This window comes from Hydra vulgaris, chromosome 03 (genome assembly GCF_038396675.1).
Source record: "Hydra vulgaris chromosome 03, alternate assembly HydraT2T_AEP".
NCBI lineage: Eukaryota > Metazoa > Cnidaria > Hydrozoa > Anthoathecata > Hydridae > Hydra > Hydra vulgaris.
The window spans coordinates 55,250,213-55,263,176 of record NC_088922.1 but is presented as its reverse complement, the minus strand read 5'-3'; the positions used below and the strand labels follow the sequence as shown (position 1 = coordinate 55,263,176).

Genomic DNA, 12,964 nt, shown 5'->3' with positions numbered 1-12,964 from the left:
AAAGTATAAAAAGTTCGCGAATTTTAGCGAACTTTTTTTACCTTCGTAGTTTGCGAACTTTTTTTACCTTCTACTAGGTAGGAAAAAATGCTTCTCTGACTAGGATAGTAGACATGAAAGAACCAAAATATATATTTTTCTTATCATTTGATATTTTTTCTAATAAGTTGTAAAAAAAAACTAATGAAAATGGTATATTAAAAAAAATTCTACTTGCGGCCACTTTTTGAGCTTTTCACTTCATAGTGCGTTGTTGGCTTGTTCACGACATTTACTGGGAAAATGAAAAATAGTTATAAAGATACTTTAAGAATAAAATTTTACATTAAAACTTCTAAAAATGCAAATACTCTAATCCATGGAATTAACATAGTTGCCTTCATCCCTATTAATCTTACTACGCGTTAGTTTTATATGCAAGTTGACTTAACAAACTAAACAACCCAAATTTTCTTTTTTTTTTTTTATTTCTTTTATTCTTTCATTAAACTCATGTCAAATTTCAAGCAAAACAGGTCGTTTAAATTTTTTGAATAATTATTCGATGTTTTGAAATTAGAAATGAAAAATATTCTTAATCTATGAATTACAGGGTGCGGCAGCGATTCGCGAACTTTTTAGAACATTTTTCAAAATGAATTTTTAAAGCACTAAAAAATTATATTCAAGGAATATTAATAGAAGAAAAGTTGAACATAAATACTTTTTCCACCTTAGCACTCAATTAATTCTCCTTTTTTTTTTTATCACTGCCTCAAACCTAGGGCGGAAGGTCTGGCAGGTGCTTATTAGTCCCTTGACGTTGAGTTCTAAGCACGGGTAATTGATGACTTCAGTGACTTGACACTTGAGTGAGCCTTTTTGCAACCCTTACTCTCAACTACGCCCCGCACACTATAGTCGAAGGGATTCAGGTCAGGGTTGGATGGTGGCCTAAAGCGTTTGGACCAGAAATTCGAAAATATCAACTGCTAAAAAAATCGGAAATATCAACTACTAAAAAAGTCGGAAATATCAACTACTAAAAAGACATCAACTCATCAACTGATCGAAAACAGTTCAAAAAAAGAAAATGAAAACGATATTCAAGATAAAATGGCTGAACTTGAAGATAGTCGCAAAAATAACTTACGAATTAATGGATTAGAAGAAAATGAAAATTAAACCTGGGACGACACCGAAAATAAGGTAAAAGACTTTTTTACATCTAAACTAGGAGTAATTGATAATATTGAAATCAAGAGAGCTCATAGGGTTGGAGGAAAAGATTTGGGTGAAAAAATTAAAAAAAACAGAATTATTGTAGTAAAATTTAAAAGACAAAAGTGCGATTTGGAAAAGTTGTTAAGGCAAAACTCTGCAATCTTGTTTGTCAACGAGAATTTTAGTGCAAGTACAATGGAAATAAGACGAAAGTTATTTACAGAAGCAAAAGAGCTACGAGAAAAAGGAAAGTATGCTAAAGTTAGGGTGGCCAACTGCGAGTATTTAGCTGGGACAGTTCAGTATTTTTACAAAATGTCCCGTGTCCTTTATTTGACCACATTTGTCTCGTATTTTTGAATTGTTTAGTACAAATTTAACTTTTTAATTTTTAATGAAAACTTTAACGTTTTTTTTAAAAACAAATTTGCAATTTATGATGTCGTCGAATTTCTTTCGAATTTCGAATTTTGAATTTCGTCGTATTAATTTAACCTGAGTTGAAAGTGACAAGAAATTATATTATTATCATTTTAATATTTAAATTTATGTTTGTGATTCCTAAATAAGAATAATATATTAAACTAGCTATGTTAAATAAGATAGTAAGTAAAAAATATACAATTAAGATTGTCTTAATTAGTAATTTGACTTTCTAAGAGCATTATGTCTGAGAAAAAGAAACAAAAAACTCAATGGAGTGACAAAAATGCAACTGAATTTAAATTTATTAAAAAAGTGGTCGGATGTTGAATTATGTTCTATATGAATTATGTTCAGCAGAATTTTCAGTTGAATTTGGAGGTCGAAGCGATATTGTTCAACATATTGATACTAAAAAGCATAAGTCGTAAATTGCTGCTGGATCATCAAACAGAAAAGTGAATTCTTCAGGAAAGACAACAAGAAAGAGGAAAGAGAATGCATTCTTCAAAATATTAGATGCATCAAATAATAATCTTGAAATTGCTGCTACGGAAGCAACATTTGCGTACGGAAGCAAGCATTTGCTAAGCATTATCTATCATTTCGTTCTAATGATTGTACTACAGAATTAGTACGAAATTTTTTTAAAAAAAAGTTTACACTTGGAAAAACTAAAACAGCTGCTGTCATAACACAAGTAATTGCACCGTTTATTGATGTGACAACAAAAAGTGAACTAGAAAAGACAAATTTTATAGCTCTCGTAACAGATACTTCCAATTATAAGAGCATCAAAATGATGCTTGTAATTGCAAGATTCCTTACTCCAGTCATTGGTGTTCTTAACAAATAAATTTCACTCAAAACGATTCCAAATGACCATTCAACAACAATTTCTAATTTAATTTTAGAAATAATTGAAAAACCAAATTTAAAGGAAAAAGTAGTTGCATTCACAGCTGACAAAACAAATTTGAATTTTGGTGGTCAATCATAATGGTGTCAATAATGTCTGGCGTAAGCTTCAAAATAATTTAAAAAGAGAAATTGGTGGAAATGAATGTATGGCTCATATAGCCCATAATGCTTCAAATGCAGGATGTGATACGCTTGATATTGATATTGAAGCAATTGTTGTTAAAATTTATAAACATTTAAATATTTACACGGTGAAAACAGAAAAATTCAAACAGTTTTGTGATGAAGTTGATTCATATTATAAACCTTTGTTAAACCATTTGAGCACACGCTTTTTAACACTTCAACCTGCAATTTTTCGTTTGATTGATTTTTACAATCCTTTGAAGGATTACTTTGCATTGTTAACAAAGTGTCTCCAGTTATCAAATCTTTTTTTGACAACAGTGAAAATAAATTTTGAATGTTATTTATTGCAAATCAGCTTTAAAATTTCAATGAATCAATAAAACTTATTGAATCATCATCTACAACAAGTTTTGAAGCAGCAAATCAAATGAAAATATTGAAACGAAAAATAATAAATAGAAAAGCATTTAGATTTCTGCCTACTGATTCCAAACCTGAATTTTAAAAGCAAATTGAATTTAAAAGCAAATACGAAAAATCAAGTAATGGTCAAAGTGAATGATTTTTATGAAACTATAATCAATTATATTCAGTTATGGGAAAATTCAATTGACGCTTCGCAAGTTTTTACATGGATAAATATCCTGATTTGAATGATGTCGAATTATCAACTCAATGTTAAAAAAAAAAAAAAGGAGAGAAGCTCAATAATATCAATAATGTTGATTTACTACCTGATGAATATGGTTTAATGAGAGTGATTATATAATTTTATCAAGCTGGTCAAACTTAAAACTTTCACCAGAAAGCATTTGGGTTAAGATTTTCATAAATTTTAGAGAAAATTCAACACCTTTAACAAATTTAGAAAAATTAGCAGAGTTTTCGATAATTAATCAGATCTGGGATGATAACAAAAATCAACTTGATATCGAGACAATTGATTCATTGGCAACTATTAAATACAATTCAAACTTAAAATGTTTACATTTTTATAATCTAATTAAAGATAATGTTTATTTCCTTAATAATGTTATTTCAAAAGAAAAATATTCAAAGTGAAAGTAAATTTATTTTTAAAACTTGATTTTTTTTTTAAATATCTCACAGTTATTACTTTTATAAATTAAACAAAAATAAAATTGTTTGCACTTTTGTCATTCATTAAGAAATAAATTATATCTGAAAATGTTGAACAATTATTTTTTTAAATAACTACCAAATTTAAAATATTTCGAAAAATAAATTAAAAACTATTTTTTGCTTCAATATATTTACAAAAATTTTTTTTTAGCAAATGTCCCGTATTTTTAGCAAAAATCCCATATTTTTTGCAAAAAAACGTATTTTTTGTAAATTTTCCCGTTGTATTGAAAAAAATCGATGGCCACCCTAGCTAAAGTTGTTTACAATAAACTAATCACTCGCGATTTTTAAGCATATTTTACTTTTATTATTTTCATTTTTTTTTTAATTATTAAAATCTGAAAATGGAAGCAGCGAAGCAGGTGCTCTTTAAAACTGCTCATACTTTTATATAAATGAAATGAAAGATTTTCTCCAGCGGGATTTTTTTAATGTTATTCATTTTAATATCAGAAGCTTAAAAAAAAATTTTGAAAATTTGTATGTTAGCTTAAAGGAAACATTACATATTTTTAGCATTACATGCATCACAGAGACTTGGTGTAGCTCTGAAGATGTAAAAAGTTTAAACATCCACCTTCCAGGTTTTAATATAATTTCTTTAGCGCGTAAAACTAAAAAGCAAGGTGGTGGTGTTCTTTTTTACATTAATGAATCCTGGCGGTTCATAGGCCTGATTTAACTGTTTCTGATGGCGATAAAGAGGTTTTGACTATTGAAATTATAACTCAAAACTCAAAAAATATAATTTTAAGTTGTTGTTATCGCCCACCATCTGGCGTAATAGAAAATTTTAATGAATTTCTGCAAAATGATCTAATTAAAAAAGGTATACATGAAAAGAAATTCAACTACATAATTGGTTTTAATTTAAATTGCTACGATTACCAGGCTAACAACAATATTAAAAAATTTTATAATGATATTTTAAAAAATGGAGCAATACCGTTAATAAACAAACCTACTAGAATTACATCATCATCAGCCTCATTATTAGACAATATAATTACTACAGATATTTTTAACTTATCTATAAAAAATGGCATAATTAAAAGTGACGTCTCAGATCACTTTCCAATTTTTTTTTTTATAAACGTAGACAACATAAAACTGCTCCATCAAAATAAACTTCTTATTAAACGATTTTTTAGAGAAACAAATTGTATCGCATTCAAGGAACAATTATCTTTATCTCAATCACACTAATGGTTCTGATGACGCTAATTTAGTCTATATTTCGTTTTTAAAAACATTTTTTAAAGTATATGATATTAATTTTCCGAAATATAAGATATTAAAAAAAAAGAAAGATATAACGTGGCCATGGATTACGAAAGATTTCAAAAAATGTTCTAAAATCAAGCAAAAATTGTATATCAAATATTTAAAAGCAAAATCATTCGAAAATAAAACAATTTACAAGACTTATGTTAAAAAATTTGAAGTCAAAGAAAAATTATTACATAAATTTATTAGAAAAAACATAGACAAAATTCAAAACACACATAGGAACTTTTAAGAGAAATTACAGGCAGTAAGAAATCTAAAACAGACTCTTTACCAAATGCCATCAAAATTGATGATGAAATTTTTTATGATCCGAGAGTGATAGCTGATAAAATGAACACATTTTTTATTTCAGTTGGAAAAAATTTAGCTAAAAATATTCAAACCGAAACAAAAACAATTAATAATTTTAATTTTCCTTTAGTGTCTTGTCAAGATTCTTTTGAATTATCTTTTGTTGAGTTTGATAAAGCATTTAAAATGCTCAAGTCAAACAAAACAATGGGTCATGATGGTATTAGCGGAAACGTGGTTATTAACTCATATGAAACCATAAAAAATGTTTTATGTAAAGTATTTAAATGTTCAACTGATCAAGGAATATTTCCTGATCAGTTGAAAATTGCAAAAGTTACACCAATATTTAAAGGAGGAGAGTTGTTGAATGTCAGTAATTACCGTCTTATCTCTGTTCTCTCAGTTTTTTTCTAAAATTTTAGAGAGAATTCTTTATAACAAAATTTTCCAACATCTGTCTCAAAATAATATATTATATAAAAATCAATATGGGTTTAAGAAAAATAACTCTACGGAGCATGCTAAACTAAAAATAACTCAATATATTACAGATTCATTTGAAAAGTCCAAACTTACTTTAGGCATTTTTGTTGACTTATCAAAAGCGTTTGATATGATTGACCATAAAATCCTTTTCAAAAAACTAAAATATTATGGAATTACAGGAAATTTTCTTAAGCTAATAAAAAGTTATTTATACAATAGAAAACAATTTGTTTATTTTGACCAATCATCGCGATCTCAATTATTAGAAATAACTTGCGGAGTTCCTCAAGGATCTGTACCAGGACCTCTTCTTTTTCTCATTTACATAAACGACCTCTATGAAGCATCCAATTTGATGACTTTTATGTTTGCTGATGACACAAAAAAATGTTTATCTCATAGCGACATAACGACTCTATTTACTTGTATAGACAATGAATTAATGAAAGTTTCTCAATGGTTTAAATCAAACAAACTTTTTCTGAATATTGAAAAAACAAAATGGTCTCTTTTTCATTGTAACTCTAAAAAACGTCTACTTCCAATCGAGCTTCCTCCTCTTCTTATTGATGGCGTTCTAATTAAGAGAGCAACATGTACAAACTTTTTAGGAGTTTCAATTGATGAAAATCTCACAGGGAAAAAACATATCGAAAACATTACCTGCTAAAATTTCGAAAAGTATAGGTATATTATATAAAACAAGAAGCATGTTAAATAAACATATTTTAGCTCAACTGTACCACTCATTCATTCATTGCCACATAAACTATGCGAATGCGGCTTGGTGTAGTGTTAATAAAAGTAAATTAGAATCTCTTCATTGCCAACAGAAACATGCTGCACGTCTTATTAATTTTAAAGACCGCTTTTCACATGCTAAGCCTCTTTTATTGAAATGAATATTTTAAACATATTTCAGTTAAATATTTTTAATGTACTGTGTTTTATGTTTAATTGTAAAACTCGTACAGCTCCGGTTTCTTTTCACAATTTATATTCCTTAAAAGAAAAAAATATATATTATTTAAGAAATGATAATTTCCTTCTTCAACCAGTTTTCAAAATCAATTTAGGCAAGTTTTGTATTTCTTTTCGCGTTTTTATGGAACAATATAATTTTGTAACATTTTGATTTTTCTCACGACTGGAACTTTTTCGAATTTAAAAGGAAATTAAAAAATATCATTCTCTCTATTGAAAACATACTTATATACTTTTAAATTTAGTTGTTTTTGATTTATTTATAATATTTTTACGAATTTTTATATAAAAAATATTTATTTGACTATATACTTGTATATATAATTTTGTTTTATTAATTTTATTTTTTCTTGACCCATGAAAAGGTGCATTGTCCTGTTGAAAAATGTAACTGTTTTCTGGGAATGTCTTCTTCAGCCATGACACCACATAGTGTTTTAGTAAGCTAATATACACATCAGAGGTAACTTTTTCTTTCTCTTTGATGTAGATTGGTGGACATTTCTCTCCATTAGAAGCAATGATTTCTAGCATCATGATGGACTGAGGGTGCTTGGTGTGACACACAGGTGATGCTTTGTCACCCTTCTGCATAATGAATCTGTCATTTCGTCTATTTATAGCACAGTCAACACTAAAAAGTTTTTCGTCTAAGAAAACTTTAACTGTTGACAAAGCATGGCTTTTTAGTTGATTTAGGAACTTCTTTGCTGATTATCAATCAACATTTATAATAATGAAACCATACAGTTCTCTTTTGTCTTTATAAGGTGTGTTGTTTGATTTGGTCAAATACCAAAACAATAATTTAAATAAATTTAAATAAATAAAGTTTGAGTTGTTTGTTATTTTTCTATATCAGCTTGTAAACAGAGAATGAAAGTGGGGTCTTTGTGTGTTTAAAGTAAGAAAAATGAATTCATGGTATACAATGAACAAAATGATTACAAATTCAATAAACAATTGCAATGGTTTATTTTGAATAGTTGTAAATGTAAAAATCTTTGCATACGCTAAGGTTAAACTTCTTGGGTTACCCTAAATAAGTACTTAAAGTTTAATGATTGTATTAAAAGCATGCGTGAAATAGCAAATAATTAATCCTTGCCTCATTTTCCGTGCTTTATGAATGATAAATCCATGCTTTGACAGTTCAAGCTGTGTGGACAGACTCCATATCTTGTTAAAACTGACACCATTTTTTTATATCAATTAGCATTTATAATAATGAAACCATACAGTTCATTTTCGTCTTTTTAAGTTGTGTTGGTTGATTTGGTCAAATACCAAAACAACCACCGCCACTATGCAAACTTGGTTCAAAAAAGCAGTTGTAATACTTTTCATATTTAAATCTTTTAACAAGAAATATGTTTTTTAAATGTATTATGTCTAAGTTACTGAAAACTGAAAATTACTTACTTCTAACTTTTGAAAACCATCCATTTCTCTACTAACACTATGTTGGTCTTGCTAGCCGTACTCATATACATACATATATATATATATATATACATATATATATATACATATATATACATATATATATATATATATATATATATATATATATATATATATATATATATATATATATATATATATATATATATATATATATATATATATATATATATATATATATATATATATACTATAGCATATTTATGTGAGCATTTTAAAAATTCTTAAGTAAAAAGTAAAAGTACTGACTGCAAAAGTATTGAAGTAAAAGTAAAAAGTCTTGCTGAACAAAAGTACTTAAGTAAAAGAAAAAAGTACAGCATGTTGAAAGTACTTTTTAGTTTTTTAACACATCAAACACTAACATACAAGAAATAAGTTTATCTATAAATCATTTCTATATATTCATAAACATTACTAGGTTTATTCCAATAGATTGGCAGGTCTACTATCCATTGACGCGCAATAGCAGTTGCTGTTCAAAATGTTCATCTGTCATTCTAGTGCGGTTTGGCATGAACACTTGTCCTGCTACACTAAATAAATATTCTCAGGCTTCACTTGCTGGCAAGGCAGCTTTCAGTTCAAGAAAGACAACAGTGGAGAGCCATGAAAATCATCGAGTGATGAACTGGTGCTACTAATGTATGTTGAAACAATATTATTTGTAGCAGTATTAGTGTCATAAGATGATCTAAATTGAAAAAAAATTTTCTTCAATTTCAGAAATGGCTGCTTCATCTGCTGAAATTGCACTAGCAATGACACTACGTTTAGCCAGTGTTGCTGCTGTCGAATATTGTTCGAAAGGCAGCTTTCAGTTCAAGAAAGACATTTTTCAACAGTGGAGAGCCATGAAAATCATCGAGTGATGAACTGGTGCTACTAATGTATGTTGAAACAATATTATTTGTAGCAGTATTAGTGTCATAAGATGATCTAAATTGAAAAAAAATTTTCTTCAATTTCAGAAATGGCTGCTTCATCTGCTGAAATTGCACTAGCAATGACACTACGTTTAGCCAGTGTTGCTGCTGTCGAATATTGTTCTCTAAGAATTCCAGACCAATTGTTTTTTTTCACTGTCTTTGATCCAAACTGTCTTAAATTTTGGATGGACAGTTGCTGCTGCTTTTAACTCAGCATCCATAATGTACTGACTAAATCTGCTACCTATGGCAGCAGCAATTTTTACCACCATTGGCTTGCAGCACTGGATTGAGCTGCTGCGAAGAAGAATCTTCATTTTTTCTTTCAAAGTCATTATAGTTAGCAGCAGGTAGCCATGTAGACCTTTGTTTCACACTGCAAGATATCTAAAGGTTGAGCAAGAGGCTTCATAACAGAGACATACTCTGCAATAAATGCTACTTCAGCTCGTCGAAACTGTGGCAAATTAATGTTGTCACAAACGTCATTCATCGCATCAATTCCTTTTTCAGTTATCAGCCTGTTCATGCGTTCCATAGACATGTTCATTGAATTACATCCCGTTGGATTAGGAACAACAAACTGTAGTCCAAATGATTCATTAATAAATTCTGCAGATTTATTAATTTGTGACTGCTTGTTCCATAACATCTGACATTTTGCAAACGTCGATTGACTAATTTTTTTGAAGGCTGCATCGTAGTTAGCAGTTGCAACATCATGAGTAACTATTAAAGTTATAGAGTGGCATGCACATCGTTGATGAGACGGCAGATGATTTCAAGATCTGAAGTCGAATTAGATTTAGTAAAAATATCATCAACGCACACAAACTCAATTTCTTGCTCTATATCTACATTATTTGGTTCTTCAAAAACATGTGCGGCATGAGGGCTACTAACTAACTCTTGTGAATACAGGTTAAATGCTTTACAAAAGTTTGAGCCATTATCAGTAGTAGTTTTTGTGGTTTATTTTGAATGTCAAATTCTGAGTGGATTTGTTCTAGGACAGCTGCTAATACGTTATAGGTGTGATATCTTTTAAAGCGTCGACATGCCAATACTGCTGATCCTCTCTTTAAAGTTGACTCTTCAATCCAGTGTACTGTGACACCAATGTATGACCAATGATGAGCTGACCAACAGTCATTTGTAGTTGCGACAAAATGCTGTTTCTGTAACAGGCTAGTAACTTTCTGACGCCTGACTTGGTTGCGTTCACCAGAATAGTTATCAATTTTCTTAAACCGATCTTCTTAGTTGTGCTGAATGACTGCAGGTCAATTAGCATCTTATAAATAAAAATAATGCAAATAAAATTTCGGACAAATTTTAATTGCATTTATTATGTAATTTATTTTATGCGCGCAAAAAACCTTTATACTTATTTGAATCAGGATTTTATAATCTCTTTAAATTTAATTTAATTAAGTTAAAAATATTATTTAAATATTGAAAATAAAATGGTCAAAGTAAAGGACCTCGAAAAAATTATGGAAATTTTTTTCCGAAAAAATCGGAAAAAGGTAAAGCGTTTGTTGCTAAGCAGTTTATGGAATGGGGTTTACCCAGATCAGCTGCTTACGATAAAATCGTAAAATTGGAGAATGGACCTCTAAGAAGAAAAGTTGGAAGTGGTCGAATCGCTAAGGTAGCTATTAAAGAAAATATTCCAAAGATTGCTGCATTTTTTGAAAATAAGTCAGGGTGCTCCCAAAAGAAAGTAGCTCAAGTTTTTAACTGTAGTCAAACTCGAATTTCCCAAGTATTAAAAACAATGACTAACATTCAAACTTTCAAAAAAACAAATTGTCCAGATCGTAGCCATCAGCAGAAGAAAGCTATGTAAATCCTAAATGTCGTAAACTGTACGAAAATTATAAAAACTTGAATTTTGTTATGGATGATGAAAGCTATTTTACCTTAAACAATAGCACATTAGCTGGTAATGATAGGTTTTATGCCGCTGATCTTTCTCAATGTTCTGACCAAGTAAGATACGATTTGCGTAAAAAGTACAAGGACAAGCTCTTAGTTTCTTGTTGCATCAGCCCCCGTGGAATAAGCCCTTTTTATATTCATCATAGTAAGCAAGCAATCAACCAGTACACTTATATAGAGATACTAGAAAAAACTTTACTTCCTCTAGTATCAAAATATTATAACAACAACAACATTAACAGACCAAAATTAATTTTAAAAATATCCTTATATTTAACACACATATGTTTAAAGGCAAGATAAAAAACATAACAACATCTCTATATTATAACAACCAACAAAATAAGCTCACAATAGCAACCAACATCAACTCTGGTTTGTAAAATAAAACTTCAGTTTATTTTTAAACAGTTAAATCAAGTATACAACAACTGTACAAAATAAAAGTTGTAATAAAAATAAAACTGACCAAAACTTGCAACAAAAAACTTAAACCAACAACTTATTTTGTCAATAATAAAATTCATTGTACTTTTTAATTAATTAATCGTTTTACACAACTAACTAAATAAAGATTACAGTAAAAAAATTATAAATAAATTCCAGAATATAAATATATTTAAAAAAAACTTAAAGCAGTATGTCGTCAAAAAAAAAGTTTTTGAAACTTACTTTATAGAGCAAACAAATGTAGCACAACATAACAACGTTACAAAAGCCATCTAAAAAAAAAACATTCTCTCCAAAAAATTATAAAATTAAAAAAAAAATTGATTCAAACAGGTAAATATTAAAGACTTTCTATCTAAAAATACTTATATATTCTATAAAGAATTCATTTCACTATTAGTATGATATAATAACCATTAAATGATTAACTACGACTACAAAAAATCCACTAAATACAAAAAATACATACCTTAACATATTTCCGGAGGTTAGATGGAGAGTTAGTATATGCTGAAACCTGTTTAGGCTGTGGTGCACACATCAAGCAAACAAATTTACAAATTTTGTCAGTAAAGTTAACGCATTTAAACATCGCATTTAAGTGTGGCCAAGGAGATTTAGATTTATCATCTTCAATAGCACTACTGGAGGCTACCATTATAATCACGCCAAATGTCAACAAACCGTAATTTCGATATTGGAAAACTTTAGAACATTTTACAGCCGGTACCGGTTTCAATTTCTTGATAATACCATCTGTATTATACTTCATTCGAACCAATAAAGTACTTTTTAAAGTAATTTGTTACAAAGTAAAAAAGTTAGTCATAAAAGTACCGAAAATAAAAGTAAAAATATTGCGATGTAAATGTAACTCGTTACCAGTAAAAGTACTGCAAAAAGTAACGAAGTATTGTAAAGAAGTAAATGTACTTCGTTGCACCCCAACCCTGGTGTTTTTATAGATTCGAACCTCTCATGGAATTTTCGTATAGATGCACTCCGCAAAAAACTTAATCAAGCTAATGTGGCATGCTTTCAATAATTCGCCATTTTGTTTATAAAACTACCATTAAGAATCTGTATTTTGCAATTTTTCAGTCTCACCTCAACTACCGTTGTCAGGTTTGGGGACAAATTGGCAAATGTAATATTAATAAACTATTATCAGCTCAGCACCAATCAATCTGAATAATAAATTTCAACTCCATAACACAGAAACTTCAAACTTCTTCAAAAACTTAAAATTCCTACTTTGCCACCACTAGTTAGATTTGCTAATCTTCTTTTTGTTTTTAACT

The 12,964-nt window shown here is 28.9% G+C and overlaps 1 protein-coding gene across 1 annotated transcript; it reads left to right on the top strand.

Annotated features, from left to right (window-relative positions):
* The first annotated feature begins 2,693 nt into the window (after positions 1–2,693).
* LOC136078775 (uncharacterized) lies at positions 2,694–6,562 on the top strand. The gene is made up of 3 exons (XM_065794579.1): positions 2,694–2,993; positions 5,332–5,775; positions 5,906–6,562. The coding sequence occupies exons 1-3, from the start codon at positions 2,694–2,696 to the stop codon at positions 6,560–6,562; spliced, it is 1,401 nt and encodes a 466-aa protein (XP_065650651.1).
* The last annotated feature ends 6,402 nt before the right edge of the window (positions 6,563–12,964 follow it).